Source organism: Bos grunniens, chromosome 15, assembly GCF_055505025.1.
Source record: "Bos grunniens cultivar Pamir isolate PY7600 chromosome 15, Bosgru_T2T1.0, whole genome shotgun sequence".
In the NCBI taxonomy this organism is placed as follows: domain Eukaryota; kingdom Metazoa; phylum Chordata; class Mammalia; order Artiodactyla; family Bovidae; genus Bos; species Bos grunniens.
This window is the reverse complement of record NC_141179.1, coordinates 16,902,345-16,927,307: the sequence shown is the minus strand read 5'-3', so window position 1 is coordinate 16,927,307 and position 24,963 is coordinate 16,902,345. Positions and strand designations below refer to the sequence as shown.

General features: G+C 38.2%; 1 protein-coding gene across 2 annotated transcripts in view; it reads right to left on the bottom strand.

Moving 5' to 3' along the window:
• GUCY1A2 (guanylate cyclase 1 soluble subunit alpha 2) overlaps positions 1–24,963 on the bottom strand; it is a 479,090-nt gene that overhangs the window by 412,764 nt on the left and 41,363 nt on the right. For both annotated transcript variants that reach the window (XM_086339009.1, XM_086339010.1), the window contains exon 2: positions 13,561–13,622. In XM_086339009.1, coding sequence (XP_086195135.1) covers positions 13,561–13,622 — 62 coding nt within the window. The remainder of the gene's footprint in view (positions 1–13,560; positions 13,623–24,963) is intronic.

Genomic DNA, 24,963 nt, shown 5'->3' with positions numbered 1-24,963 from the left:
GCAATGATACTAAACATGGCAACATTTGAATTATAGAGGTACAGAAGAAGGAGGAAAGGGGTCGGATATAATATTTGAAGATTTACTATATATTTACTATAAGTAAAAAAGTTCACTAATACGGGAAAGGAAATACCACCAAAGAACAGGAAGTACATAGAGTCCCAAACAGGAGAAACATTAGGAGAAACACAACAAGACACATATTAATCAAACTAACAAAAACCAAATGCAAAGGAAAAATATTAAAAGCACCAAGGGAAAAGCAAAAAACAAATACAAGGGAATCCCCATAAGGCTATCAGCTGACTTTTCAGAAAAAAACCCTGCAGGCCAGAAGGGAGTGGCAGAATAAATTTAAAGTGAGGAAAGGGAAAAATCTACAGTCAAGATTGTTCTACCCAGCAATGATCTCACTCAGATTTGATGGAGAAATCAAAAACTTTACAGACAAGCAAAAGTTACAAGAATTCAGCATCAGCAAACCAGCTTTACAGCAAATGCTACAGAAACTTCTCTAGGAAGGAAACAACAGAAGCAAATGACCCACAAAAACAAACCCAAAACAATTAAGAAAATGGCAATAGGAACATACATATCATAATTACCTTAACTGTAAATGAATTAAAAGCCCCAACCAACAGACACAGACTGGCTGAATAGATAGAAAAGCAAGACCCATGTATATGCTGCCTTCTTGGTGGTGGTGGTCAATCATTAAGTCATGTCCAAGTCTTGGCCATTCCATGGATTATAGCATACCAGTATCTCTAAGTGACTCTCAAGAGTCTTTCCCAGCACCACAATTTGAAAGCATCAATTCTTTGGCACTCAACCTTCTTTAAGGACCAGTTCTCACAACTGTACATGACTATCAGAAAAACCATAGCTTTGACTATATGAACATTTGTCAGCAAAATGTTGTTGTTGTTCAGTCATTAAGTCATGTCCACCTCTTTGTGACTACATGGAAAGCAGCACACCAGACTTTCCTGTCTTCCAGTATCTCCCGGAACTTGGGCAAATCCATGTGCATTGAGTCAGTGATGCTTACTAACCTTCTCATCCTCTGCCATCCCATTCTCCTTTGCCTTTAATCTTTCCCAGCATCACAGTATTTTCCAATTAGCTGGATCTTTGCATCAGGTGGCAAAAGTTTGGGAACTTCAGCTTCAGGATTAGCCCTTCCAAAGAATATTCAGGGTTGATTTAATTTAGTTTTTACTGGTTTGATCTCCTTGTATTCCAAGGTATTCTCAAGAGTCTTCTCCAGCACCACAATTTGAACATATCACTCCTTCAGCATACAACCTTTTTTAAGGTTCAATTCTCACATCCATACATGACTACTGGAAAAACCATAGCTTTGACTAGACAGACCTTTGATGGCAAAGTGATGTCTCTGCTTTTTAATATGCTGTCTAGGTTTATCAGAGCTTTCCTTAAAAGGAACAAGCATGGAATTTTAATTTCACGGCTGCAGTCACCATAAACTGATTTTGGAGCCCAACAAAATAAAATCTCTCACTGCTGCTGCTGCTGCTAAGTCACTTCAGTCGTGTCCAACTCTGTGTGACCCCGTAGATGGCAGCCCACCAGGCTCCCCTGTCCCTGGGATTCTCCAGGCAAGAACACTGGAGTGGGTTGCCATTTCCTTCTCCAGTGCATGAAAGTGAAAAGTGAAAGTGAAGTTGCTCAGTCATGTCCGACTCTTAGCGACCCCATGGACTGCAGCCTACCAGGCTCCACTGCCCATGGATTTCCAGACAAGAGTACTGGAGTGGGGTGCCATTGCCTTCTCCAAAATCTCTCACTGCTTCCACTTTTTCCCCTTCTATTTGCCATAAAGTGATGGGACCAGATGCCATGATCTTAGTATTTTTAATGTTGAATTTCAAGTCAGCTTTTTCATTCTCCTCTTTCACACTCATCAAGAGACTCTTCAGTTCCTCTTCATTTTCTGCCATTAGAGTGGTATCATCCACATATCTGAGGTTGTTCTCCCAGCAACCTTGATTCCAGCTTGTGATTCATTCAGCACAGTTTTGCATGATGGTCTCTGCATATAAGTTAAATAAGCAGGGTGACAATACATGGCCTTGTCATAGTCCTCTCCCAATTTTGAACCAGTCAATTGTTCTATGTTCATTTTTAACTGTTGCTTCTTGACTGCATACAGGTTTCTCGGGAGACAGGTAAGGTGGTCAGGTATTTCTATCACTTTTAAGAATTTCCCACAGTCTGTTGTGATCCACACAAAGACTTGTATACAGTCAATGAAACAGCAGTAGATGTTTTTCTGGAACTCCTTTGCTTTCCCCATGATCTAACGAATGTTGGCAATCTGATCTCTGGTTCCTTTGCCTTTCCTAAATCCAGCTAGTACATCCGGAGCTCTCAGTTCATGTACTGCTGAAGCCTAACTTGAAGGATTTTGAGCATAACCTTCTAGTATGTGTAATAGGTACAATTGTATAGCAGTTTGAACATTCTTTGGCACTGCCCTTCTTTGGGATTGGAATGAAAACTAACCGTCTCCAGTTCTGTGGCCACTACTGAGTTTTCCAAACTTGCTGACATATTGAGTGCAGCACTTTAACAACATCATATTTTAGGACTTTAAATAGCTTAGCCGGAATTCCACCACCTCCACTAGCTTTGTTCACAGTAATGCTTCCTAAGGCCCGCTTGACTTCACACTCTAGCATGGCTGGCTCTAGGTGAGTGACCACATCATTCTGGTTATCCAGGACATTAAGACTTTCCTTGTATAGTCTTACTATGTATTCTTGTCACCTCTTCTTAATCTCTTTTGCTTCTGTTAGGTCCTTACCATTTCTGTCCTTTATCATGCCCATCCCTGCAAGAAATATTCCTTTGGTATCTCCAATTTTCTTGAAAATATTTCTAGTATTTTCCATTCTATTGTTTTCATTTCTTTGCATTGTTCATTTAAGAAAGTGTTTTTATCTCCCCTTGCTATTCTCTGGAACTCCGCACTCAGATGGATATATCTTTCCCTATCTCCCTTGCCTTTCTCTTCTCTTCTTTTTTCAGCTATTTGTAAACCTCCTCAGACAACAACTTTGCTTTCTTGTATTTTTTTTTTCTTTCAGATGGTTTTGGCCACTGCTTCCTATACAATGTTATAAACTTCTGCCCACAGTGCTTTAGGCACTCTGTCTACCTGATCTAATCTCTTGAGTCTATTTGTCACTTTCACTGTATAATCATAAGGGGTTTGATTTAGATCATACCTGAATGGCCTAGTGGGTTTTCCTACATTCTTCAACTTAAGCCTGGATTTTGAAATAGGGAGCTCATGATCTAAGCCATAGTCATCTCAGGACATTGTTTTTACAGATTGTATAAAGCTTCTTCATCTTTGTCTGCAAAGAACATAATCAGTCTGATTTGGGTGTTGACCATCTGGTGATGTCCATGTATAGTCACCTCTTGGGTTGTTGGAAAAGGGTATTTGCTATGACCAGCATATTCTCTTGACCAAACTCCGTTAGTCTTTGTCCTGCTTAATTTTGTACTCCAAGGCCAAACTTGCCTGTTACTTCAAGTATCTCTTGACTCCCTACTTTAGCATTCCAATCCCCTATGATGAAAAGGACATCGTTTCTTGATATTAGTTCTAGAAGGTGTTGTAGGTCTTCAAAGATCTGGTCAACTTCAGCTTCTTTGATATCAGTGGTTAGGGCACAGACTTGGATTATTGTGATGTCGAATGATTTGCCTTGGAATTGAACCGAGATTACTCTCATTTCTGAGATTACAAATAAGCTCTCTTGTTGTTTATTTCAGACTCTTTTGTTGACTGTGAATGCTACTCCATTTCTTCTAAGGGATTCTTGCCTGCAGTAGTAGATATAATGGTCATCTGATATAAATTCTCCCATTCCCATCCATTTTAGTTCACTGATTCCTAACATGTCTATGTTCAATCTTACCGTCTCCTGCTTGACCACATCTATTTACCTTGATTCATTTGACTGAGCTACAAAGCCCCTTCATAGCCACAAAGCTGAGATTCATAAAGCAGATATGCTGCCTACCAGATCTACTTAAGATCTAGGGACACATTCAGACTGAAAGTGAGGCGATGGAAAAAGATATTCCATGCAAATGGAAATCAAAAGAAAATTGGATTAGCAATGCTCATATCAGCCAAAATATACTTTAAAATAAAAACTGTTTCAATGGATAAGGAATGGTACTACACAACAATCTAGGGATTAATTCAAGAATATGTAACAATTGTTTAAGTATTTATATAATTAACATAAAAGCACCTCAATACTTAAGCAAATGGTAACAATCATCAAAGGAAAAATGAACTTTAACATAAGAATAGTGGAGGGCTTTAATACCCCACTTACACCAATCAACAGTTATCCAGACAGAAAATAAATAAGGAAACACAAGCATCAAATGACACAATAGACCAGATAGATTCAATTGATGTTTTATAAGATATTCCACCCGAAAGTGGCAAAGTACACTTTCTTCTCAAGTACACATGGAACATGCTCCAGGATAGAACAAATCTTGGGTCACATATCAAGCCTAGGAAAAATTAAGGAAATTGAGATTTATCAAGCTTATTTTCCAACCATAATGCTACTACTGCTGCTAAGTCGCTTCAGTTGTGTCCGACTCTGTGTGACCCCATAGACCGCAGCCCACCAGGTTCCCCCATCCCTGGGAGAACGTCCCAAACAAGAACACTGGAGTGGGTTGCCATTTCCTTCTCCAATGCATGAAAGTGAAAAGGGAAAGTGAAGTCGTATCCGACTCTTAGCGACCCCATGGACTACAGCCCACCAGGCTCCTCCATCCATGGGATTTTCCAGTTAAGAGTACTGGGGTGGGGTGCCATTGCCTTCTCCAAACCATAATGCTATGAGACTAGAAATCGAACATAGGAAAAAAAGTTGTAAAAAAAACAAAAAACAACACATGGAGACTAAAAGTGTGCTGCTAAATAACCAAATGATCACTGAAAAAATTAAAGAAATGGTAAATATATAGAAACAAATGGTAAAGAAAACACAATGAATCAAAGCCTACTGGATGCCTCAGAAGCAGTTCTAAGAGTACAGTTTGTAGCCATTCACTGTCACCTCAAGAAACAAAAAAAAAATCTCAAATAAACAATCTAACATTACACCTAAATTATCAACTAGAGAAAAAAGAACAAAGAAAATCCAAAGTCAGTAGAATTAAAGCATAAATATTAGAGCAGAAATAAATGAAATAAAAAAGAAGGAAACAATAGCAAAGACCAATAAAGGCAAAAGTTGGTTCTTTGAGAAGATAAATGATAGAACTTTAGCCCGAATCCTCAAGAAAAAAAAAAGGGAGAGAACACAAACGAATAAAATTAGAAATGAATAAGGAGAAGCTACAAATGACACTGTAGAAATCACACAAAGGATCATAAGAGATTACTATAAGCCATGACACACCAATGAAATGGATAACCTGAAAGAAATGGAAAAATTCTTCAAAAAGTACAACCTTCCAAGACTGACTCAGAAAGAATCAGAAAATGTAAACAGACTAATTACAAGTAATGAAATTGAAACTGTAAATAAAAAATCTTCCAACAAACAAAAGCTCAGGACCAGATGGCTTCAAAGGTGAATTCTATCAAACATTTAGAGAAAAGTTAACACTGATCCTTCTAAAACTTTTCCAGAAAAATTCAGAGGGAGGAACACTCTGAATTTATTTATTTATTCTACAAGGCCACCATCACCCTGTTACCAAAATCAGATGAGGATATTAGAAAAAAATAAAATTATAGACCAATGTCAGTGGTGAACATGGAGCCAAAAATCCTCAACAAAATACTAGTAAACAGAATCCAACAACACATTAAAAGGATTACACACTATAATCAAGTTGGATTTGTCCCAGAAATGCAAGAATTCTTCAGTATACACAAATCAATCAGTGATGCAGCATATGGTATGGGGAGGGAGGAGGGAGGGGGATTCCGGATGGGGAACATGTGTATACCTGTGGTGGATTCATGTTGATGTATGGCAAAACCAATACAATATTGTAAAGTAATTAACCTCCAATTAAAATAAATAAATTTATATTTTAAAAAATCATGATAATCATAAAAGATGCAGAAAAAGCTTTTAAAAAATTCAACACACATTTATAATAAAAACTCTCCAGAAAATGGGCATAGAGGGAACATCCATTAACATAATAAAGGCCATATACAACAAACTGACAGTAAATATCATACTCAACTGTGAAAAACAGAAAGCATTTCCCCTAAGATTAAGAACAAAACAAGGATGACCACTCTTATTACTCCTATTCAATATGGTTTTGGAAGTCCTCACCACAGCAATCAGAGTAGTAAAATAAATGAAAGGAATACAAATTGGAAAGGAAGAAGTATAACCATCATGTTTGCAGACGATATGTTACTATACATAGAAAATCCCAAAGATTCTACCAAAAATCTAATGGCCCTAACCAGTGAATTTGATAAAGTTACACTATACAAAATTAATTCACAGAAATCTCTTGCATTCCAATACACTAACAATAAAAGAGGAAAAAATTCTATTTCCCATTGCAACAACAACAACAAAAAACACCTAGGAATAAATCTTATTTTTTTGTTGTTGCAGTGGGATGAAGCTGGGGCTTCCCTGGTGGTTCAGATGATAAAGAATCTGCCGGCAGTACAGGAGACCCAGATTCGATCTCTGGGTCAGGAAGACACCCTGGAGAAAGGAATGGCTATACACTCCAGTATTCTTGCCTGGAGAATTTCATGGACAGAGGAGCCTGGCAGACTACAGTCCATGGGGTTTCAAAGAATTGGACATGACTGAGGGACTAACACTTCACTTTGCACTTTCAGGGATAAATCTATCTAAGGAAGCAAAAGACTTGTACTCAGAAAACTATAAAACACAGATAAAAGAAACCAAAGAGAACACAAACAGATGGAAAAAATACAGTGTTATTGAACTGGAAGAATGAATATAATACCCAAAGCAATCTACAGAATCAATGCAATTCCTATCAAACTACCAATGGCATTCTTCACAGAATTAGAACAAAAAAATTAACAATTTATATGGAAACACAAAAGACCCAGAATAGTCAAAGTAATCTTGAAAAAGAAAAATGGAGGTGAACGAATCAGCTTCCCTGTCTTCAAACTATGCTGAAAAGCTACAGTAATCAAAGCTGTATGATACTGGCACAAAAACAGAAATATAAACCAAAGGTACAGGATAGAAAGCCCAAAGATAAACCCATACACCTATGGTCAGCTAATCTATGACAAAGGTGACAAGAATATACAATGGAGAAAAGACAGCCTCTGGAGTAAGTGGTGCTGGGAAATCTGGACAGCAACATGTAAAATGATGAAATTAGAACACTACCTAACACCATGCACAAAAAATAAGCTCAAAATGGATTAAAGACATAAATTAAGACTGGACACTATAAAACTCTTAGAGGTAAGCATAGAGAAAACACTCTTTGACATAAACCAGAGCAAGATCTTTTTTTGACCCACCTCCTGAAATAATGAAAATGAAAACAAAAATAGACAATTGGGAACTAATTAAACTTAAAACCTTTTGCACAGCAAAGAAAATCATGAACAAGACAAAAAGACAACACTTAGAATGGGAGAAAATATTTGCAAATGAAACAACAGTCAAAAGATTAATCTCCAAAATATACAAACAGCTTATGGAGCTCAATCAAAAAAAATATCCAATCAAAAATGGGTGGAAGACCTAAAGAGACATAACTCAAAGAAGACATACAGATGGCAAAGAGGCCCATGAAAAGATGCTCAACATCACGAATTATTAGAGAAATATAAATCAAAACTACAATGGGATATCACCTTTCCACAGTCAAATGGCTGTCATCAAAAAAACGTACAAACAGTAATTGCCAGAGAGGGTACACAAAGAAGGGAACTCTCCCTTACACGCTGATTGTAAATTGGTACAGCCACTATGGAGAACAGTATGGAGGTTCCTTAAGAAACTGAAAATACAGCTACCATATGACCTTGTAATCCCACTCCTGGGATAAACATAGTCTGAAAGGATACAAGCACCCCAATGTTCACTGCAGCACTGTTTACAATAGGGTGTCAGCAAATGGTGACAAATGATTACATGGAAGAAACCTAGAAATCCACTGAGAGAGGAATGGATAAAGAAGATGTAGCACATGTATACAATGGAATATTACTCAGCCATTAAAAAGAATGAAATAATGCAACATGGGTGTACCTTGATTATCATACTGAGTGAAGTAAGTCAGATAGAGAAGGAGAAATATATCTATGACATCTCTTTTATGTAGAATCTCAGAAGAAACAATACAAATGAACTCATTTACAAAACAGACTTTGAGAACAAATGTATGGTTCCCAGCAGGGGTAGGATGGAAGGAGGGATAGTGGGTGAAAATGGCTACATGTATATCTATGGCTGAGTCCCTTTGCTATCCACCTGAAACTATCACAATATTGTTATTCAGCTATACCCCAATATAAAAGAAAAAAATTAAATAAATAAAAGGCAAAGAGGGTACTAGACAAGGAAATCATGACCCTTTTGTCTTCAGCAGCATGAGCACAAAAAAAGATAGTGAATAAAGGTACTTCAAATTCTCAGAGGGTAGCCAACACTTAAGCAAAAATAAGCTACTAGGTCTTAGAACCAGTAGGACATTAATATATCTCTTTATATGGAAGTCCTACACCCTGTCTGTTTTTTAAATACTGTGGCTGCACTAAACAGAACTAGGGAAAGACCATTTAGGCAATACACAGATTGAAGGGATAGTTAAGGGAGTTATTTAGATAAAGAGAACTCCATCCTACTAATAGAAAAAATAATTTTCTGCTGATTATAGAAATACAGTTTAGTTCTTTTTATCATATTTTTAAGATTCCCACTCCAACTTGCCACAAAGACATAGTTTAGTTCACAAATAAGACTACTTCATCAGTTATTTTTTGATTTCAAAATGGAGAGGGCATTCATAATTTTAGAACATAACTTGCATTTCATTACTGGTAGTTGTTGTTCAGTTGCTCAGTCACGTCCGACTCTTTGAACCCCATGCATTGCAGCACGCCAGTCTTCCCTGTCCTTCACCACCTCCCAGTGTTTGCTCAGACTCGTGCCCATTGGGTCAGTGATCCATCCAACCATCTTGTACTGTCATCTCCTTCTCCTGCAGTCATCTAGCATCATGGTCTTTTCCAATGAGTCAGCTCTTACCATCAGGTGGCCAAAGTATTGGAGCTTCAACTTCAGCTTCAGTCCTTCCAATGAATATTCAGGACTGATTTCCTTTAGGATTGACTGGTTTGATCTCTTTGCTGTCCAAGGGACTCTCAAGAGTCTTCTCCAACACCACAGTTCAAAAGCATCAATTCTTTCTCACTCAACCTTCTTTATGGTCCAACTCTCACATCCATACACGAGTACTGGAAAAATCATAGCTTTGACTAGACGGACCTTTGTCGGAAAAGTAATGTCTCTGCTTTTTAATATACTGTCTAGGTTTGTCATAGCTTTTCTTCCAAGGAGCAAGCATCTTTTAGTTTCATGGCTACAGTCACCATCTGCAGTGATTTTGGAGCCCCAAAAAAACAAAGTCTGTCACTATTTCCATTGTTTTCCTGTCTGCTGCTGCTGCTAAGTCAGTTCAGTAGTGTCCGACTCTGTGCAACCCCATAGACGGCAGCCCACCAGGTTCCGCCGTCCCTGGGATTCTCCAGGTAAGAACACTGGAGTGGGTTGCCATTTCCTTCTCCAATGCATGAAAGTGATAAGTGAAAGGGAAGTCGCTCAGTCGTGTCCGACTCTTCACGACCCCGGGGACTGCAGCCTACCAGGTCCTCCATCCATGGGATTTTCCAGGCAAGAGTACTGGAGTGGGGTGCCATTGCCTTCTCTGGTTTTCCTGTCTATTTGCCAACAAAAGATGGGACTAGATGCCATAATATTCAGGTTTTGAATGCTGAGTTTTAAGCCAGCTTTTATACATTCCTCTTTCATCTTCATCAAGAGGCTCTTCTGTATCTGCCACAAGGGTGATGTCATCTGCATATCTGAGTTATTGATATTTCTCCTAGCAGTCTTGATTCCACCTTCTGCTTCATCCAGCCTGGCATTTTGCATTTGAACAAAATTGGAACCAGTTTCTAATTTAGAACCAGTTTGTTCTTCTATGTCCAGTTCTAACTGCTGCTTCTTGACCTGCATATAGGTTTCATAGGAGGCAGGTAAGGTCTGGTATTCCCATCACTTGAAGAATTTTCTACAGTTTGTTGTGATCCACACAGTCAAAAGTTTTTTCATAGTCAATGAAGCAGAAGTAGATGTTTTTCTAGAATTCTCTTGCTTATTCTATGACCCAATACATGTTGGCAATTTGATCGCTGGTTCCTCTGCCTTTTCTAAATCCAGCTTGAACATCTGGGAGTTCTTGGTTCACGTACTGTTGAAGTCAGTTTACATACTGTTGAAGCCTGCCTTGGAAAATTTTGAGCATTACTTTGCTAGCATGTTAGATGAGTGCAATTGTGCAGCAGTTTGAACATCCTTTGACAGTGCCATTCTGTGGGATGGAATGAAAACTGAGCTTTTCCAGTCCTTGACCACTACTGAGTTTTCCAAATTGTGCAGGACTTTAACAGCATCGTCCTTTAGGATTTGAAATAGCTCAGCTGGAATTCCATCACCTCTACTTGCTTTGTTCGTAGTGATGCTTCCTAAGGCCCTCTTCACTTTGCACTCCAAGATTCCTGGCTCTAGGTATGTTACCACACCATCATGGTTATCTGGGTCATTAAGATCTTTTTTGTATATTTCTTCTGTGTATTTTGCCATTTCTTAATATCTTTTTCTTTTATTAGGTCCATACCATTTCTGTCCTTTGCTGTGCCCATCTTTACATGAAATGTTCCCTTGGTATCTCTAATTTTCTTGAAGAGATATCTAGTCTTTCCCATTCTATTGTTTTCCTCTATTTCTTTGCATTGTTCACTTAGGAAGACTTTCTTATCTCTCCTTGCTATTCTTTGGAACACTGCATTCATATGGGTATATCTTTCCTTTTCCCCTTTGCCTCTCACTTCTCTTCTTTTCTCAGTTATTTGTAAGGTCTCCTCAGACAACCATTTTGCCTTGCAGCATTTGTTTTTCTTGGGAATGGTTTTGACCACGACCTTCTGTACAATGTTACAAACCTCTGTCCACAGTTTTTTGGGCAGTCTATCAGATCTAACCCCTTAAATCTATTTGTCACTTCCACTGCATAATCCTAAGGAATTTGATTTAGGTCATACCTGAATGGCCTAGAGGTTTTCCCTACTTTCTTCAATTTAAGTCTGAATTTTGAAATGAGTTCACAGTCTGAGCCACAGTCAGTTCCTGGTCTTTTTTTTTTTTTTTCTTTTTTTTGCTTACTGCATAGATGTTCTCCACCTTCGGCTGCAAAAAATATAATCCATCTGATTTTGGAATTGACCATCCAAGTCCATGTACAGAGTCATCTCTTGTGTTGTTCGAAGAGGGTGTTTGCTATGACCAGCACATTCTCTTGGCAAAACTCTGCTAGCTGTTGCCCTGCTTCATTCTGTACTCCAAGGCCAAACTTGCCAGTTATTTAGGTATCTCTTGACTTCCTACTGTTGCATTCTAGTCCTCTATGATGAAAAGGACATCATTTTTTTGGTGTTATTCATTTTGATGTATGGTCATTGCAATATTAAAACATTTAATGACAATAAATATGGGGAATTCCCTGGTGTTCCAGTGGTTAGGACTCTGCACTTCTGCTGCAGAGGGCATGAGTTCAATCCCTGTTCAGGAAACTAAGATCCCAAATGTCAAGTCGCATTACTGATACTGTCATTAAAATATTAAAAAACATAATGATAATAAATATAAGAGTAAACAAGCATGTGGTGCTCACCATGTACCAGGAACTATTCTAAATACATTAACTAATTTAATCCAAACACCACACTTTGAAAGCAGCAAATAAAAGGAGAATGATTGCTTTATTTTAGAGTACATGGGAAGAGATTAATTTACATTATTTATCTCCATTAAAATAAAGCATTTAGACATTAGCCTCAAATTAAAAGCCATTCATGAGTTTAAGTAACGTTTTCCCTAGTACTGCACTCTTGAGGATTGATATGACGAAGTTTCAGGGCAATTTCCTTTGAAACGATACTTAATATACTAATCAAGCACTTAAAGTGTATGGCATTTTACTAGATACTGAGATTATTTTTTCACTATGCTTTCCTCCCTTCTGTTCTGTAGGGAAAAAAAAAATACAGTACATCCTAATAGCCAAAAATATGTTCTTGATCCCTATGGTAATGGCTATGACCCATAGTGTTATAGCCTTTAAAGAGATACCAGGATTTGAATCTTGACTCTCAGAAGTTCTTAAACCCCTACAAAGATAAACGTACATTGTACATTTAATTTAAATAGCTTGACTACATCAGAAAGTGAATTTAGGCTTTTGGATTTGCCAACTGCTTTCTGCCATAGCCAATCAAAGACAAACCTTTACACTTATTTGGAGGTTTCTGCTTACAAAATACTTTCATTAAAATTACCTCATTTAATAATGACAAATAATCCTTGATTTAGTTATCATCATCATCACTCTTTAAAACAGTAAAGTTACTTTTAAGTTCTATGTCCTAGTGAGGCCTTGAATTCCTGTCTCATAACCTTAAATCTTCTTACTTTACATCAGACCACACCACTTCAAAAAGAGGGGAACAAATAAAGGAAATTCTGTAGCACAGGTCTCTAACTAAACAAAACAAATACTTCTCACTCAACTATATTCAGCTTATAGTGATTTTGATTAAACTTGACTGAAGGATCCTAAAATTTCCTTTAAAGCCTTACCATATTACAAAGGCAAAATATGAAATTCAATGAATGAGAATGAGAAGCAAGAGCACAAGAAGGGAAAAAAGGAAAAAATAGCAAAAGGGATTTTATTAAAAAGGATTCAACACAAATAATCCTTTGACAGAAATAATCCCAATAAACACAGGACCCCTATGAGCCCCCACTCCACTCTAAGCATAACCACTATGGAATAAGGTTGGCTTGGGTGGCAGAAAACCTCATGTTCCACTACTACATTTGAGTAATTATTCTTTTTTAATTTAGTTATAGTAATTTATAATGTGTTAATTTCTACTATATGGAAAAGTGATTCAGTTACACATATATACATCCTTTATATATATATATATTATTTTTATTATGATTTATAACAGGATATTAAATATAGTTCCCTGTTCGATACACTAGGGCCTTGTTGTTTATCCATTCTGTATATAATAGTTTACATCTCCTAACATCAACTTTCCACTCCATCCCTCCCCCAACCCTCTCTCCCTTAGCAACCACAACTCTGTTCTCTATGTAGGAATTATCTTTAACTTGTTCCCAATAAAAACCAAAATCCAATTTTCCTTACCCAGTAACTTGGTGCTCATAATATTGCAGTGTCCTCTTGAGAGTCTGCTGTATCATCTGGGGCTACAGAATAATAATAATACATTATCAGCAAATCAGTGTCATCCCCATTCTGAGTATCATAAGCAGATATGTAGCTTCTGAATCATCTTATACGAATTTTCCCTTTACAATATCAACTCATTGTGAATTTTGCCATGTGTTTGCCCCACAAGAATATGAGACACTCGGTAATTACTCCGAATTTCCCAATTTCAAGTATGATAGCATTCCTTAGCCATATTTTCCCCAAAGCTTTTGTATCAGCTATTAAGTTCAAAGAAATGCTCATCGAGTACCTACAATAAACCTAGATATTGGGTAGGGGGGCAGTGGAGAAAGGGTGTTCTAAAGAAGAGTAATGCCCAGGTCAAGCCTGACTTTCTCAAGAGATCTCAAGCAATGGTTCCAGAGCCTCCTGGAGGGGCAAGAAATAGGATCTGCAGAAAATAACTAAGCAGCTCATGACTGAAGTTTATATCCCCACCTCTTCACAATAGCTGAACACAGAGTTTCCTAAACTCAGACCAAGAATTATTCCAAGACATATTTAGGCAATGAAGCCTCAACTTGCGAGTCTCAGACCTAGGGAGGCATGAGTGAAACAAAAACCTTAAAGCACAGGTTTTATTAACAAATTATAAGAACCAAATCCTCAGTGACAAGAGAGTGAATTTGTTAAATAATAAAAACCTTTAATCAATCAAGCAGGAAAAAAAAGCTTATCAAAACACTGAGCCATTATAGCCATGGATAAATTTTATATTTTCTTGGGCTCCAAAATCATGGCAGATGGTGACTGCAGCCATGAAATTAAAAGAATTTAAAAGAATTTAAAATTAAAATGGACAGAGTGAAGGACACAGAAGCTCGGCATCCTGCAGTCTGTGGGGTTGCAAAGAGTCAGACACAACTTAGTGACTGAACAACACAACAAAATGACTCTAACAGAGATCCTTCAAGGTATGAGGGCAGCATGGTAGTTTGGTAATCTCATGGTCTGCCACTAATTAGCTCCTTGGAAGAAAAGCTATGACAAGCCTGGACAGTGTATTAAAAAGCAGAGACATCACTTTGCCAACAAAGGTCTATCTAGTCAAAGCTATGGTTTTTCCAGTAGTCATGTATGGATGTGAGAGCTGGACCATAAAGAAGGCTGAAAGCTGAAGAATTGATGTTTTTAAACTGTGATCCTGGAGAAGTCTCTTGAGAGTCCCTTGAACTGCAAGGAGATCAAACCAGTCAATCCTAAAGGAAATCAACCCTGAATATTCACTGGAAGGGCGGATGCTAAAGCTGAAGCTTATTGGAAAAGACCCTGATGCTGGGAAAGATTGAAGGCAGGAAGAGAAGGGAATGACAGAGGATGAGAAGGTTGGATGGTATCACTGACTCAGGGAGCAAACTCAGGGAGACAGTGAAGGACACAGAAGCTAGGCATCCTGCAGTCCATGGAGTTGTAAAGAGTCAGACACAACTTAGTGACTGAACACCACCACAAAATGACTCTAACCCAGATCCTTCAAGATATGAGGGCAGCATGGTAGTTTGGTAATCTCATGGGCTGCCACTAACTAACTACACAAACCAAGGTAAATCTAAAAAAGGTAATCTGCAGGAGGATATAACACAATGCTGGTACTAAGAAGCAGTTAATAAATATCAGTTTATTTCCCATCTCTAATCCTTCAAACTGATTTTCTTTAAGATATATGATTTAAAGGAGTCTACACAGTTTTTTGTCAGGGTTCTCCTGAAATTCTTCCATGTCTACCTCCCTATGAAAACGTCCAGTAGACATGTAAAATCTCCCTACCTAATACTCAAAAGTTTCAACAACTTCCTTTGTAGAAAATGGTTATCTTAGTTTCAGGGAAGGAGAGAAAAATTACAGACCTCTTTGATTTTCTTTTCTATGATAGGGACCGTGGATTTTGTCTCATTCCCAACCCTTGTCTCTCCGATCTTGTGGCGTGTAGCTATAAAAGTATTTAAACCATCTACCTCTCCTGTCACACATTCTTTATGTCCCAGGAAGGGGGTTCATGGATTGCTTCTTATTAGTTATATACAGCATGATGCCTGAGGTCCTGATCTTACCTGTGGTGCATCAGTGTCCTAAAGCCTAGGCCTGGCTTTATGTCTATTTTCAATCTCACTTTTGAGAATTCTGCTTTTGTCACCATCTCTCTGCACTGATCTGAAGATTTTGTTGGAAATATTTGTACATTCAGCTTCCATTTTCCTATTTTCCTCTATTGTAATAGGCACCATCTTCTCATTATTAGTCTTGGTGGTAAGTCTATTGATATTTTTAGGTCATGAGGATCTTAAAACATTACACTTGTGGGGTGGGTGTTCTAAGATAAACTTTGTGCTCCTCCACTAGATTTTGAGAGTCTTGAGGTAGGAACCATGTTTTTAGCTGAACAGAGTTATGACTATCATTTATTTAGCACCTACTATGTACCAGAGACTTTATTTCAATTAATTACCTTAAAAATAATATATACATGAGAAATGATTTCAGATAGCCTAAGTAAACTGTCCAAGGTCATCTAGTTTGTGAGTCAGAGTTGGATTTTGACTCAGTTTGATCTTAAATCCTCTTTTATAAATCATCTTTCCAAGCTCCTTCTTAAAGGAAAGGACAGATACAGAAAACAGGAATGGGATTTTAGCCTGTATAAGGTTACATGGAGAAGTTTTTTTGTTTGTTTTGTTTTTTATTTTTTAACTTTACAATATTGTATTGGTTTTGCCATTATCAACATGAATCCGCCACAGGTATACACATGTTCCCCATCCTGAACCCTCCTTCTTCCTCCCTCCCTGTACCATCCCTCTGGGTCATCCCAGTGCGCCAGTCCCAAGCATCCAGTATCGCGCATGGAGAAATTTTTTTAAAAAGCTTGAGAAAAGTGAGTTTCAATTAAATCAAGAGCAACCACTGAGAACTATTCTGCACTACCATTTAGAACATCTTCATTGAGCAAATCTAAGAGTTCAGACATATTCTTCACTTTAGTCAAGCCATTTCAGAAATTAATTTGAGGAAGAATCTGCCTCCAACTGTTTGGGGAAAGAAGTACAGGGTAATTTCTTTCAACCTGTTTTTCATTTATACTGGGATAAGATGTTCATGAGGCCTCAAACTCGCATAGATGTTTCTGTTGAACAGAACAGAATCAAAGCAGAAGAACATACCTAGAAAAGATAAATTATTCCTGACCCAAGCAAAGAGGCTCTGGAAAAATCTGAAGAGAGTGAAATAGACATAGCAATCCTAATGCACATGAAAAGTATGTTTTAAAAACCCAACTCATGGCCAACCTAAAGCAAGTCATTATCAGTCACTGGCTTAGAACTTCTGTGATCTGAGTCTCTTGTACTGGTTTGGCAGTTTCCAAGCTAAAATAACTTTCACTTTGGCAACATGCTCTAAAAGCAGTGACTATCCACAGAGGGATTATCCTTCCAATAACCTCTAGTGACAAAACCTGGAACATAAAGCAAGAACCAGAGTGCATAGGGACAGTTAAGACCAAAATGACCTAATTTTTGCCAAAGGTCATTTTTTTCCTATAAAGGAATTTCCCAGTCATTAAAAGCAAATGTTCATGAAAGGAGTTAAGCCTTTTAAAGAACCGACTTTTTTTTTTCTTTTCTGAAGCAATTACTCTTACTCCCCAAAAGGAATTATATTTAGAGTTTCCAAATACATTAAATGGAAAATGCTCTCTGGGCACATTCAACAAAGCTTCAACTTCATAAAGATTTATATACTTTCTGCTGCTGCTGCTAAGTCGCTTCATCCATGTCTGACTCTGTGCAACCCCACAGACAGCAGCCCACCAGGCTCCCCCGTCCCTGGGATTCTCCAGGCAAGAACACGGGAGTGGGTTGCCATTTCCTTCTCCAATTCATGAGAGTGAAAAGTGAAAGTGAAGTCGCTGAGTCCGACTCTTAGCTATCACTTGCCAAATCCAATGGGCACATTCTGGTGGTCTGAACTATGAGCAAAGATCCTTGGATCTTCAGTAAGTCAAGGGTGACTTCAATGCAGCCCTGACTCCTCACCATGGATTATAATCATGGATTCACTCCAATTTTCTTCAGAGTTTGCCTATTTATGAGACATCATCACATAATCTGAGTCTCTCTGATATGAATTAAAAAGCACAAAGTGAAGACATGTGCATGGGAGGGGTGACCTCTGCCTTGAAAGCTGAACGACATTTGCTAAACGTCCATGTATGCCAGTAATGCAAGTCAATGTGGATTAGTGCGAAAAGCAAGGGCTCTGAAGATCTGTGGATCTCCTTTCCTTTTCTTTAAGAATGCAACTCCATATCAGTTTCATCAACCATCTACAGGCCAAAATCGCATTCCTGTTACCTGTATCTATCCTTTCCTTTGGGCTTCCCTGGTGGCTCAGCTGGTAAAGAATCCGCATGCAATGCAGGAGACCTGGGTTCGATCTCTCAGTTGGGAAGATCCCCTGGACAAGGAAACAGCTACCCACTCTAGTATTCTGGTCTGGAGAATTCCACGGACTGTATAGTCCATAGGGTCTCAAAGAGTTTGACACAATTGAGTGACTTTCCTTTCCTTTAAGAAGTAGTTTGGAAAGATGATTTAGAAAAGAGGATTTAAGATCAAACTGAGTCAAAATCCAACTCTGACTCACAAACTAGATGACCTTGGACAGTTTACTTAGGCTATCTGAAATCATTTCTCATGTATATATTATTTTTAAGGTAATTAATTGAAATAAATCAAAGTCTCTGGTAAATAGCAGGTGCTAAATAAATGATAGTCATAATTCTGTTCAGCTAAAAACATGGTTCCTACCTCAAGACTCTCAAAATCTAGTGGAGGAGCACAAAGTTTATCTTAGAACACCCACCCCACAAGTGTAATGTTTTAAGATCCTCATGACCTAAAAATATCAATAGACTTACCACTAGGACTAATAATGAGAAGATGGTGCCTATTACAATAGAGGAAAATAGGAAAATGGAAGCTGAATTTACAAATATTTTCAACAAAATCTTCAGATCAGTGCAGAGAGATGGTGACAAAAGCAGAATTCTCAAAAGTGAGATTGAAAATAGACATAAAGCCAGGCCTAGGTGCACCACAGACAAGATCAGGACCTCAGGCCTCATGCTGTATATAACTAAGAAGAAGCAATCTATGAAACCCCTTCCTAGGACATAAAGAATGTGTGACAGGAGAGTTAGATGGTCTAAATACTTTTATAGTTACATGCCACAAGATCGGAGAGACAAGTGTTAGGAATGAAACAAAATCCACAGTCCCTATCACAAAAAAGAAAATCAAAGAGGTCTGTAATTTTTCTCTCCTTCCCCTAAACTAAGATTGAGATAGCGACTTCCTACTGTCCTACTCAGCACAAAGAAACAGTGCATAAGAAGATAGCTGAGAAGAGAAGGCAGCCATCTGTGTCCTGCACATGTACTGCCTAGAGCGCAAAGAGGAAGTACACAAAAGCTTCTGCCATGTGGCAACAAGAAGCCATCTTCATCTCTAGTCTCATTAACAGCTTCACTCTAGTTAGTCAGCAGGGACAGACCCCCACAAACTAAATGTTATGCTCGTGAAAAGTCATGGCATCCAAACAACCAGCCATGACATAGTCCAAACAGAGCCAGAGACATGATCCATGAATGGCAGGAGGAAGAAGTTTTCAGCAACTGGCCCTGCAAGCTCAGACAGCCCCGCAGAAGCTCCCACACAATCCCTGCTCTACATATCCGTAACCAGGCAGTCTGCAGATCAGGCAGGAGGCAGGGAATGAAAACTGGGTGTGTCAAGATTGTGTCTGTGTGTCACATGAAAAGGAGTCAACATCATACAAAGTACACACTCATCTCAACTCTACAGAGATGAAGTTAGGGCTCAAATTGATTAAGTACCCCAAGATCATAAAACTTGAAAATGAATGAGTCACCGCAAGCCAGGATTTGCTTCAAAGTGTACAATCTTTCTACTAGATGCCTTGCAGGTCCTTCTCACCTTTAATATTATGTAATTCTATATACATTTTTTAAATATATATAGCATTTATTATGCCAAAAACAAAAATCCACAGATAATTTAAAAGCAAATAAATTTCTCATTTTTGCTTTATAATACATATCCACAAGCTAGAGAATTAATGGAAACAATAGATCTTCCTTTAAAGAAATATCCAGAAATAGCCATGTTATCTTATTTACTTAAATATGAGAAAAATTATATTTTAATGTCAGAAACTAAATGATATAGATATATATTTAATTACTACAGCCCGAGGCAACATGTGAAGAGCTGATTCACTGGAAAATACCCTGATGCTGGGAAAGATTGAGGGCAAGAGGAGAATGAGGCGATAGAGGATGAGATGGTTGGATGGCATCATCGACTCAATGGGCATGAGTTTGAGCAAACTCCAGGAGTTAATGAAGGACAGGGAAGCCTGGTATGCTGCAGTCGTTGGGGTCTCAAAGAGGTGGACACAACTGAGCAACTGAACAACAAGAAATAGGCCAACAATTTTCAACTTTGCCTACACATTAAAATCCCCTGGGGAGCTTTTAAAAAATACCAATGCTGAGTACCAGGGGTACCCATTTACTTCGAATGTTAGTCAGGATTGAAAATCTTTCATTTAAGATAAAAACATGATGATCAAGACCAATACTCTATAAAAATTACCTAAATCAGCAGTAATGACAGTAGTTTCAAAAAAGAAGCAAGCTTCTGAAAGATGTTCACATGTAACTGCTAAATCAACACAATTTCACTAATAGTTTAAAATTAAATATTATTTGTAAACACAGAGAATTATATTGCTTGAAGCATTTACATAGGATTTTAAAATTTTTCCAAGTAACTAAGTCCCACACACTTATATCAGCATTCAATTTTGTGCCAGCATACACATAACAACAATTAATACTGTATTGTATTGTATGTAATATTGACTGTTGCACTTAATTTCAGAGAAGGCAATGGCACCCCACTCCAGTACTCTTGCCTGGAAAATTCCATGGGCGGAGGAGCCTGGTAGGCTGCAGTCCATGGGGTCACTAATAGTCAGACACCACTGAGCGACTTCACTTTCACTTTTCACTTTCATGCATTGGAGAAGGAAATGGCAACCCATTCCAGTGTTCTTGCCTGGAGAATCCCAGGGACGGCGGAGCCTGGTGGGCTGCCGTCTATGGGGTTGCACAGAGTCGGACACGACTGATGCGACTTAGCAGCAGCAGTACTAATTTATGCAAGGCACTGGGCTTTAAGCCCATTACAAATATTAACTCATTTGATTTTCATATTAACATTATGAGGGAGATTATTATTTTATAGATGAGAAAACTGAGATACAGAAAGTTTATTCTGTCCTATGTCAAACAAGTAAAAACAGGCAAAGGCAGAGTTGAAACTCAGATAGTCTGTTCCAGAATCCAAACACTTAATCTCCAACCTGAACTGCACATAATATTTAACATCTTTTATTTGGTTGAGCACTTTACATTTCATGTTTTTAATGTACCAATCCAGGGAAATAGACTGATTTTAATATTATCACCATTTGACTAAAAAGGAATAAACGCTAGAGAGATTAGAAGCCCTCCTTTACAAAAAGAGAAATTTTAAAGTTGACATAAAAATGAAGAATTACATGGATTCAAATTAATTGTTTGCTTCTTGAAAGCACACTTAATGTTCTTTAAATCTATGTACACAAAGACCATAGACAAAAATCATGACTGTCTTGTCTTAGATGTACTTTATTTTTATTATAACCATTTTTAAAAATTTTTTCTGATTGTTCAGTCATTAAGTCGTGTCCAACTCTTTGTGACCCCATGGACTGCAGAACACCAGTCCTCCCTGTCCTTCTCTATCTCCCAGAGTTTAATCAGATTCATGTCCATTGAGTCAGAGATGCTAGCTAACCATCTCATCCTCTATCATCCCCTTCTCTTTTTGCTTTCAGTTTTTCCTAGTATCAGGGTCTCTTTCAATTAGTAGGCTCTTTGCATCAGGTGACCAAACTATTGGAACTTTCAGCTTCAGCATCAGTCCTTCCAATGAACAGTCAGGATTGTTGTGGCTAATTTTGTGACTAATTAATTTAGGACTGACAGATTTGATCTTGCAGTCCAAGGTACTCTCAAGAGTCTTCTCCAGGACCACAGTTAGAAAACATCAGTTCTTCAGTGCTCAACCTTTATGGTCCAACTCTCACATCTGTACGTGACTACTGGAAAAACCATAGGTTAGACTACATGGACCTCTGTTGGCAAAATGATGTCTCTGATTTTTAATATGCTGCCTAGGTTTGTCATAGCGTTCCTTCCAAGGTGCAAGCATCTTTCCATTTCATGGCTGAAGTCACTGTCCACAGTTACTTTGGAGCCCAAGAAAATAAAATCTGTCACTATTCCCACTTTTTTTTTTTTTTTTTGCTTCTATTAACCATGAAGTGATGAGGCCAGATGCCAGGATTTTAGTTTTTTGAACACTGAGTTTGAAGCCAACTTTTTCACTCTCCTCTTTCACTCTCATCAAGAGGCTTTTTAGTTTCTCTTCAGTTTCTGCCATTAGAGTGGTATCATCTGCATATCTGACGTTGTTGATATTTCAAGATTTCTGACAATCTTGATTCCAGTTTGTGCTTCATCCAACCCAGCATTTTGCATGATGTACTCTGCATATCCTCCTGCAACACAGGAGACCCATGTTTGATCCCTGGGTAGGGAAGATCCCCTGGAGAAGGAAACAGCAACCCACTCCATTAATCTTGCCTGGGCAATCTCATGGATAAGAGAAGCTTGGCAGGCTTCAGTCCATGGGGTCAAAAAGAGTCAGACCTGACTGAGCAACTATCACTCACTCACACCCTGCATATATGGCTTCCCTGGAGGCTCAGTGGTAAAGAATCTTCCTTCAATGCAGGAGAGACCTGGGTTTGATCCCTGGGTTGGGAAGATCCTCTGGAGGAGGAGATGGCAACCCACTCCAGTATTCTTGCCTGGAGAATCCCATGGATAGAGGAGCCTGGTGGGCTATAGTCTCTAGGGTTGCAAAGAGTGGGACACGCCTTAAGTGACTTATCACGCACTCATGCACTCTGCATATAAATTAAATAAGCAAAATGATAATATATAGCCTTGTAGTAATCCTTTCCCAATTTTGAACCAGACTGCTGTTTCTTGTCCAGTTCCAACTGTTGCTTCTCAACCTGCATACACATTTCTCAGGAGGAAAGTTAAGTGGTCTGGTATTCCTACCTCTTTAAGAATTTTCCAAGTTTGTTGTGATCCACACAGTCAAATGCTTTAGTGTAGCCAATGAAGCAGTAGATGTTTTGGGGGGATTCTCTTGCTTTTTTTTTATGATCCAATGGATGTTGGCAATTAGATCTCTATTTCATCTGCCTTTTCTAAATCCAGCTTGTACATCTGGAAGTTCTCAGTTCATGTACTATTGGAGCCTAGCTTGAAGGATTTTGAGCATTACCTTGCTAGCCTGTGAAATAAGCACAAACGGTACTATGAATATTCTTTGGCATTACCCTTCTTGGGGATTGGAATGAAAACTAACTCTTTCCAGTCCTGTGGCCATTCTGAGTTTTCCAAATTTGCTGACATACTGTGTGTAGCACTTTAACTTATATTACTGTGATGTTGAATGGTTTGCCTTGGAAACGAACCAAAATCATTCTGTTGTTTTTGAGACTGCACCCAAATACTGCATTTTGGACTCTTTTGTGACTATGAAAGCTACTTTATTTCTTCTAAATGATTCTTGCCCACATAGTAGTTATATCGGTCATCTGAATTAAATTTACTCATTCCTGTCCATTTTAGTTCTCTGTTTCCTAAGCTAATGATGTTCACTCTTGCCATCTCCTTTTTATTTGGGGCTTTGCTGAGTCTTCAGAGAAGGCCTTCTCTTTGTAGTGATCTGGAGCTTCTCTTGCTGTGGGACATGGACTTTAGGGTACATGGGCTTCTGTAGCTGTGGGGCAGGGGCTCAATAGTTGCTGTTCCTGGGGTCGAGAGCACAGGCTCAACAGTTGTGAAGCATGGCTTAGTTACTCCTCTGCATGCGATATCTTCCCAGACCAGGGATCAAACCCATGTCTCCTACATTGGCAGGTAGATTCTTTACCACTGAGCCACTAGGGAAACCCTTTGATGCACTTTCACTTTCTCTTCCTTAGCTTTCTCTCACCCTCTTCCCTACCCTCTGAGTGTCCAGTTTATTTATGCTGCATTCTGAGAGGATAAATCCCTACCACCATTATCTAAACTCCCCAAAACAGGCCTCCAAAAATCATCATTGCAGATTCTTTCCTTCCTTCATCAAAATTTGAAATCCCCTTAGTACTCTAACCCCAGATGGTACTCAGGAGAAATCTTACCTTAATATCTTAAAAAACTTGATCCTCAATCCTTACTAAGGTAAATGATAGTATAAATGAGCTTTCCTACTTTACATAAGATGATCTGAACTACTAAATGTGGAATTGTGGGAAATAGGCTTGTCAGTGAGAGATAAATTTCAAAGCAAGGAATCTTTTCATCACCTTCCAAATCACAATCCAAAGATCATTTTCTTTGTAACAAAAGAGCACTTTGCTTATAAGGAATTCGTATATGTCAAATTCCTTCACTTAAAGTGATCAAAATGATAATATCTTACATTTATGGGGTTGGTCCGTGGACACCAATGGATCAAAATATATGACTGGTATTTTTAATAAAACTAGCCAAAATTATAAGTCATTTCAAATAACCAGTGTAAGTATTTCTGAAAGGCATGCAGTTGTGGTAATCATCAGTCTTGCTAAAGATCCCGGCATAATATGAATTTTCCTAGCTTCTGACTAAGCTTACTATACATAAACCAAAAAACAAAACAAAACAAAACACTGCAAATTAAATATAAAACTTTGAGTCAAGACCTCTGTATTTCAAGCCCAGCTGTGCTACTGACCTTTTTTTTTATAAAACTGGCCAAAATCCCTTCACCTGGAAGTAAGGAAACTGGGAAATGCCTCCATTTTCCCATCTAAAAAACACATATAAGAAGTTAATAGTTCTCAAGGTCATTCTGAAGTAAAGAATTGTAAAGTTAAGCACTTGCAAACAGAGGGTCAGAATGTGCCAGGCATTACACCACCTCTCAGGAAACCTGGAATACCATTTGTGAACTACAACACTAGTTTGCTAAACAAAATTGGTAGTACAATTACAAAAATAAAAAATGATAAGTATGCTAAAAAAAAATAAAAGTTGGAGATGCATTATAATATATAGTTCTATACATACTGGTTGAAAAT